This window comes from Pezoporus wallicus, unplaced genomic scaffold (assembly GCF_028554395.1).
Source record: "Pezoporus wallicus isolate ANWC-B61680 ecotype Strahan unplaced genomic scaffold, APGP_CSIRO_Pwel_v1 contig_8042, whole genome shotgun sequence".
In the NCBI taxonomy this organism is placed as follows: domain Eukaryota; kingdom Metazoa; phylum Chordata; class Aves; order Psittaciformes; family Psittacidae; genus Pezoporus; species Pezoporus wallicus.
In genome coordinates, this window is record NW_026639380.1 from 2,394,450 (window position 1) to 2,402,792 (window position 8,343).

At 43.6% G+C, this 8,343-nt stretch overlaps 1 protein-coding gene across 1 annotated transcript; it reads left to right on the forward strand.

The window, feature by feature from the left end:
* The first annotated feature begins 306 nt into the window (after positions 1 to 306).
* Positions 307 to 1,741, forward strand: PIGM (phosphatidylinositol glycan anchor biosynthesis class M). The gene has a single exon (XM_057414559.1). The coding sequence runs from the start codon at positions 337 to 339 to the stop codon at positions 1,591 to 1,593; it is 1,257 nt and encodes a 418-aa protein (XP_057270542.1). The 5' UTR covers positions 307 to 336; the 3' UTR covers positions 1,594 to 1,741.
* The last annotated feature ends 6,602 nt before the right edge of the window (positions 1,742 to 8,343 follow it).

Sequence of the window (8,343 nt, forward strand, 5' to 3'; positions counted from 1 at the left end):
TCCCTCATTCTGGGCGTGAGCCGACGGGGCCGCGCCGCGGGCAGAGCACGGAACACCCGGGACCAGATCCCTGCCCGCCACGGAGGTAACCGCGCCTCCCAGCCTCATCCCACCAGCCCCAAGGGCTACGGCTTCAGCGCCCGCACTGCGCACGCGCCGCCGCCCAACGGCCACGCGCGTGCGCCGTGCCGCCCGTTTCCCACGCGCGCAGGCGGAAGTCAGGGTTGCGGCCTGCCGCCCGTGTCCGCGCACCACGCGCTCTCCCGCGCTCGGCACGCGGGGTCTGCGCGCCCCCCCCCCCCCTCCGCCGCCGGTGCGGCTCGCTGCGGGAGGGGCATGGCGGCGGGGCGGTGGGGGCTGGGAGCGGCGCTGTGCGCGGCGCTGCTGGCGAGGCTGGGCCTGGTGCTGTACGGGCTACACCAGGACGGCGCCATGCGTGTGCGGTACACCGACGTCGACTACCGGGTGTTTACCGACGCGGCGCGACTGGTGACCGAGGGGCGGTCGCCCTACGGACGGGCCACCTACCGCTACACCCCGCTGCTGGCCTGGGTCCTGATGCCCAACGTCTACCTCGCCGAGGTCTTCGGGAAGCTGCTCTTCGTGGCGGCGGACCTGGCGGTTGCTGTCATCGCCTACTGGGCCCTGCGGCGCCGGGGAACCACCGCCGGCAAGGCGTGTGGGTGCTGCGCTGCCGCCTGGCTCTTCAACCCGCTGCCCATGGCCATCTCCAGCCGGGGCAACGCGGAGGCCCTGGTGGCGGTACTGGTGCTCGCCACGCTGTACTTGGTGGAGGGGGGCAGCGTAGGGAAGGCCGCGGTCTGCTACGGGCTGGCTGTACACATGAAAATATACCCGCTGACCTACGCGCTGCCCATAGCGCTTCACCTGCGGACTAAAGCGTGTGGCGGGAAAGGGGCAGGGGGTGGCAGAAACCCAAAGTTTACATTAATAGCGTACCCCTGGCGGCTTTTTGTGAAGGTACTGAACCGCGATGTGTTGCTTTTTGGTGCGGTTGCTGGATCTGTGCTGGCTGCCTTGACTGTTGTGTTTTACCACCTCTATGGCTGGGAGTTTTTGGAGCATGCCTACTTCTACCACCTGACCAGGAGGGATATCCGTCATAACTTCTCTCCCTACTTCTACATGCTGTACTTAACTGCAGAGAGCAAATGGAGTTTTGCCCTTGGGCTTGCAGCTTTCCTGCCTCAGCTGCTTTTGCTCCTGGTTGCGTCCATAGCATTTTACAGAGACCTTGCCTTCTGTTGTTTCCTTCACACTGCAGTTTTTGTGACTTTCAACAAAGTGTGCACATCCCAGTACTTTGTCTGGTATCTCTGCCTTTTGCCCCTCATAATGCCTAGTGTTAAGATGTCCTGGCATCGTAGTGTGCTGCTTCTCTTCCTCTGGCTTGTTGGACAGGGCCTGTGGCTTGCTCCTGCGTATTTTCTGGAGTTCAAAGGCTATAACACTTTTTTACTTATATGGTTGGCAGGCTTACTTTTCCTGCTTATTAATAGCTTCATAATTGTTCAGATTATTTCACATTATCAAAAAGAAGCACACGTCACCAAGAAACTCAAACAGCGGTAACAGGCCAAAATCCAGAAACAGCTCTACTGGCCTTGATCAGGCTTTTCATACCACCAGCACTTTGTTTAGTATCAATGTGTGTACATTGTACTAAAACACGTTGTATGTAAGTGATACTGTATCAGGGCCACTGATTGCTCTTAATTGCCCTGAGGAACCCCTTTTCTCCCCTGAGCAGTGACTGCAGGGGTACCTGTCTCTCATGTGGACTTTTAAACTACATTGTAACCTCTCCAGCACTGTCTTCAGCCCTGTCTCGTGCTGCTCCTGACAAGACTCACTGAAAGGACCCTGGACCAGTTCATCACTTACTTCATATGCCTGAGGCTGTGGGTGGAATCTGTTACCAGCATCCCATCTTCATCTGCCATCTCAAGACAAAGTGTGACTGTGCCATGGTCAGTGAGGGTATGGCATGTGCTGGGGTCACCACAGCTCCTGCTTGTGCCTCCTCATGGGACAGCCCTAAACTTCTTACTCCCTGGTGCACTTTTTCTCATTGTTACTTGTTGAGGACTGTGACTTCTGTCTAGGAAGACACAGAAGACTGTCAAACTTCAACGTCCCCTTATAGTCTTGTACATTCCAGTAAGTCAGTGGGGTTTTCTACAAGGGTTAAGCTAATGAATTAATATAAGGCAGTCACTGAATATGTACACTGGGTTTTATGTTTTCTTTTCACAGTAACATTTTAGCTGTACGATGTTTGTGGCCTGTAACTGGTGTTTCTTCAATGAAGTAGGAAAGTGGTTATTTCATACAAATCATTAACTCCTTGAAACCTTTAATTTTTTGCTTGGATTTTTTTTTACAGATTTATTCCCCTTGCCATAGAGGCAGATTTTTCCAAATACCTGTCTTATATCACATATCTAGAAAATAGGCCACTGCCTTGTTTCTTTGAGCAGGTCTTACACATGGAACACTGATTTTCTTCTCTTGGATTTTATGAAGGAAGAAAGACTTCTAACACCAGTTTGTTTGCATCTTCCACAAGATATTTATCAGTCTAAAGACTATTGGCAGAGGTTGCTTCCACAGAGAGTTTAGTGTGTATTTTTATATTGATCATCAAAACATTTTGTATGTGTTATCAAGGTGTCAAGAGAAAGTGTCCCGTGTGGGACATATATTTTCCCATATAGAGTTTGCCATGCCCAGGTAGTGTTTCACCAGAAGATTGAAGAGGCTCCTCTGTGCCGATACCTCTACCCCATCCCAACATGCAGCCAATAGCTCGTTTTCCCTCACAAGTGATCTATTACCCATTATGTATTCTTCTGTTGAAAGAGCATATTTTCTTTCTCCAAAGCAGATTCATACCCCTTTAACAGACCTACTTATGCCATTTGCAGACCTTCCGACTTCCCCATTTTTTCCTCCTGTCAGGAAAGAAACCACATGAAGCCAAAAGGCATTTCCAGCTATAAACCTTAAAAAAAAATAAGGCAGCATTTTGAGTTAGTGTGTCCATGACAGAATTGCAATGGGTTTTAAGTAACAAATAATTTCCTATGACAAATTCATTCTCAAATCATTAGTAGTAGCTAAAAGCTAAATCTTTTTGAGGCCTTCAGAAGGCAAGTGCTCTGGCAACAGGGACTGTAGAGTACCTTCCGTTTGCAGGTCAATGCCTGCCCTTTAGCAATGATTTGAGAAAGTCATGCATAAATAAGTTATTAAAAGGTTTCTATGTAAACAGATTTACAGTCATCAATTTAATAATCCAGTATGAGTCCTTCTTTTCACCGTTGTTTTGTAAGTGAGCTAGTCACTCAGTTATGTTTGGGATTTAGAAATAATTCAGTGACTCATAAAAAGCTGGATGAAAGAAATGAGCAAAGATGACAAAAATTTGTAGGTTTTTAATGGTGTAAGTCAATAGTATCTTGTTTCAGCAGAATTCGTCATCACTCCTTTCTGGCACCTGCTGAGGCAGGCATGGGCTGCAGAAGCAAAAGTTGCTTATTGGAGGCATTCTTACATAATGCCTAGATAAAGCTTTAGCTTCAGCCTCTTACTCGTAGAGTATAACTTCAAGCCTTTAGCATTCTCTTCAAATAAAGCATTATATAGCTTGCACTTAAAGAAATGATTGGTAAGAGATCCTCGCCGTTTCCTGTCGAAGTTGATAGGGAAGCAAGCTAGAACATCTGTGGAAGAAGTATTTGAAGGAAATGTCTGATTATACATGAAGACAGAACTCCAGCCTTGGAAAGGAACTGTAATGAAGACAAACTAAGCAGAAGCCCATACTATGAAACCTGTATTATTTATATGAAGGGTATTTTATCAAGTGTGCTTTCCCTTTTTACAGGAAGAAAATGGAATCTTGATAGCAGTTGTCAAGTTGAATGAATATGACCTTGCTTTCTTCACATTATTGTAAGGGCGTCTATGGGTTCTTACAAGTAACACTTGTGGAGTTCTACAGGTGTGACCTGCATCAGCTGTTAATAGGAAACACTGTTGGTGTAGCAAGAGAATATTAGTTAGCAGTCACTCTGACACTGTTTTTTGAAGGTTAACTCAAGTAAAATCTGATTTCTGCACAAGTCAGCAGCTGTGTTAATAGAGATGGTACTGTTTGACGGTAATTTTCCAAGTAGAGCTGCACTCTGGTTCATATGCTTCCATTCTGCGCAAAAGAACATTAATTCAAGTCCCTTGGTGATCTGGCAGTTGACATTTTTTTAACCTATCCCATGTCCCTGCCAGTGATCCAGTAGATTGAATTAGCCAGGAAGCAGGATTAGAAAATGAAGTGCAAAACAAAGCATATTTATCCTTCCTTTATTTTTTCACACTGTGTAATGTGAATATGTTGAAAAACTAAGAAGATTACGTTTTGGAGAAGTCCCATTTGAGCTAGTGTTAGAGGACTTTGTTAATGTAAGGTGTTTTACACAAAAGCACCTGGGGGGAAATTCACTGAATGGGCTACATGGGGTTTTGTGAAATGATAATAAATTTCCTGATAGTTTATGTCAACACTATTTTGCCGTATCCTTCTGCATAACAACAGTAAAACAATTAAAAAGTTAACAAAATACAGTTAAATTCTAGTTTCAAGCTTCTCTTATGCAAAGAGTTTGGAGGACACATACAGCCATAAACTCACTGTAGGAGAAAAAATTCTGTATCACACATCATTAATAATTCATTAGTAATTATTTCTTTCTCACAGCTGACATCTTCCTGAAGAAAGTAGCACTTATTTTTTAATACACAGTCTGGAAACTCACATGAGTAACAAATACTTCTCCACCTTAAAACTGTCAGATTTACTTGAAAATACGTTTTAATTACCATTAGCACTTCCAAGTTTAGTGCTGGCAACAGCCAGCTTGTTAATTCCAGCAGTAAAGCATCTGAAGTCATGACCAGTTTTCCTTCATGCTTTAATAAACTGGTTGATTAAATATAAGTTTGTTGCTGGAAGTGAAGCAAATGTTGTTTGTTCACTGGAAAGAAAGACCGCGTGGCTAGGGCCAAAATGTACATGTGCAAGATGGAGCAAAGTGATCAAGAAACAGTGAGGCCCTGGAGACCTTGACTATTGTCTTGCCTCTGCCGCTAATTTATCATTAACAAGAGATTTCAGCTTGCGGTGCTGTTTGCCTCTGCCACTTTTGATTGCTTGATGTATTTAAATGACAACTTCTTCAAGCCAGGATGTGTCTTCTAATCGGTTCCTGTTACATGCCGCCATAAAGTGATTGCAGGCTTGTTTGAAACAGTTACAAGCCTAATTGTTAGTAAATTGTAAACACTTAACTAAAGACATTTTGATTTAAAAATACTCAAAATCCTTTTTTTGCATATATTTAAACATTTTCTATGGGGTATGATGGTTCTCGGGTGCATTCCAGCATTGCATTTGGATGAGAGGGTGGACTACTGCTGAAGCTAAATGAAGATCTGGAAGCAGATTGACAGCACTCATGGAAAAAAGCTAGACAATTAAGAAAAATCATTTAGCAAAATTATAGTGTAGTTGATATCACAAGTAAATAAGATTTTATTATTAGTGGTGTGCTTAGATTGCATTGGAAGTTCATATTGAAACTGTATTAGGGAAATTAAACCCCAGACAGCTCTGCAGCTGTATAAATAGTTACTGTTGCCTCATACGGGAAAGAGAATGAATAACTTTTCTGTGTATTCATAAAACATCCTATATGTTACGATATCCAAGAAAAAGTTACCAGTTGAACAGCATTGTAAAGGCAAATTACAATTCTGTGTTCAGATATAGGTGAAACAATGATTTTTTTTTACCTTGGTCTTTCTCCATAACTTTCATTAAGATGCATGTACTATGAAAGTGAGATCCAACCAGATGTGCTGTGCCAGAAGCAGTTACTGGGAGCAATAAATTTGCTTCAGCCTTCTAAGCTTCTCGGACAAGTGCATGCTCGATGCTGGAGGCTGTAGGTGGTGGGAACACTCAAGTGCAGGCTTCCCCATTGCATGCCCAGAATAGATTTTTCTGTGGTTCTAAAGTCATCCAGATGTTGTCTTAATCTATCTACAATAGCTATATGTATCTCCTCATATATCTCTACATGTCTTAAAGACATATGTACATATCCTATATAACTATATATATAATCATCTATAATAGTACGACAGCAAATTCAAAGACTTCATGCCCACCCCAGCTGGAGAAGCGTCTCTTTAGGCTATAGGAAGAGGCACCTTTTGGGTTATATGGTCGTGTCAGGCCCTTTACCAGGATGTATCAATAGCTTGAGAGTGGAGGGACAAATTGGCCTCTTGGTAAAATGTATAATGGCAACCAGTGTTTGTAACTCTATAACAGCCACATTGTTACTTTATAGTACGGAATTCCAGTTTTTAGCAGAGGATGCAGGCGTGACTGCGCATGTAAAATGAGAAGCGTGCAAGTAGATATGACACAGAGCAAAAAGTAATTTTCATTATATTTATTTCATATATAACGTGAGGTATGGAAAGATTAGAGTCTAGAATAAAGTCTCAGTAGCAAAAACTGATGTGAAGATTAAACAGTAGTTGATCCTTCAGTAAGAAGTAACTTTGACACCAGCCCCAGTTCCCTTGTTAAATATGTTTAGAGAAAAAGTTCACGCTTAAAGTACTTTGTGAATTTCATTACACTCAGAAAAATCTTGTATCAGCTGAAGGCTTGAGGTTTTGGGGTTGAGCTCCATCTGGAAGGAAAGGGTGAAGTCCTCGGCTCTTCCATGAAGAGAACTGGGACTTTACAGATTCCTTAGTAATGGAAATGGTGAACAAGTAATCTGATTTTGGAGACAAAGGGCACTGAGGGTGCTAAGTTATATGGCTATGGAAACAACTGGACAAATACATAGAAGAAAAAATTGTCAAGGGCCATTAAATTCAAAAAGCATCTTCTCTGGTCTTGGGAATTACCAAGCTGCAAACTTGGTGAACTAGGGAAATATTTCTGAGGAAATCTCTCCTCCATCTGTCTAGTTTTATTCTTCATCTGTTGCTGGCCACATTTGGAGGAGAGTGGGCTGATCCATGATGGTTGTTTCTACATTGTTAACCACACAACCGTCCCCGCCAGAGCATTCCTATAACCAAGGTTTATTTGGTTATGCTCTTTCACCACATGAAGTTTTATGTCAGCTAACATTGCAGTTCTGGGCCTGTGCATCTGCTTGCTTATTTTTTTTTTTGAGAGTGGATGCTACCAGACCGTGACAGTAAACCACGACTGCAACTTGTTGCACTGGCATTTCACAGATGACAGCAGCTGGTGACAGACTGATAGGTGAGAAGGGGAGAAAAGAAAAATCAAAGCTGACAAAATATATCTGTATGATCAAAGAGGGGTGTTTTTAGCTGGCTGGGCAATTAAAAACAGGTAGATTCAGACAGCTTATTAGGCCAGGTTAATTCAAGCATACCAAGGCCCTGGAGCCTCTTGCCTTCTCTCCTAAAAGTAAACCACAGCCTTCTTACAGGACTTAACATGCTCTCAATGAGATGCAGAAAAGAAAGGAGAGGGAAAAAAAACAGATAAATTTGCACAACTGCAGTCACCTGTACTGATAATGACTTGTGTCACTGGAAAGATCCAGCCCTAAGAGAAAAATGTCTTTAAAGTCTTCTGCTTTAACGACAATTTACCTTTAGCTCTGGAATGATATGTACTGCCATTTAGAATTGGTAACTGAATTCTGTGGGTTAGGAAAAACAGTGATGGCTGCAGAAAACTTGTGATCTTTTATCAGAAAATAAACCCTTTCTACAGACCACAGCTGTTGTCAGGGTACAAGTGTAAAGTTTGGCCGATTTTGTGTCTAAACCACTATCTAAGTAAAAAGAAATGGGCAACGTTTCAGGCATAGCTGGTGATGAGTGGCTTGGGATGACCCATGCTGACAAATTATTTTATCTCAGAAATTCTAGGCTGAAAACAGCTGCTGTGTTGGAGAGGCTGGAGGCCTCGTCACACCTGGGCTCATGAGATCTGCCTTTGGTAGGTCCAGGCTCCTCAAAGAGACATTACCTCCAGGCATTGTGCACATACCTTTGTTGCTCTCCTTCCCTCTGTCTATCCCTGGCATGGCACCTGCTGTCTCTGAGGGAAAGTGGTACTCAAATTTTGGCCTGCTTCTCTCTGGCACCTCCATCAAAGCAGCTGAGCATACCATTGAAATGTGACTTGGGACAAAAGGAATTCCCTTGTGTTTCTAGTATTTTAAATGTCACAGTGAGGAGAAAGCTCACTAG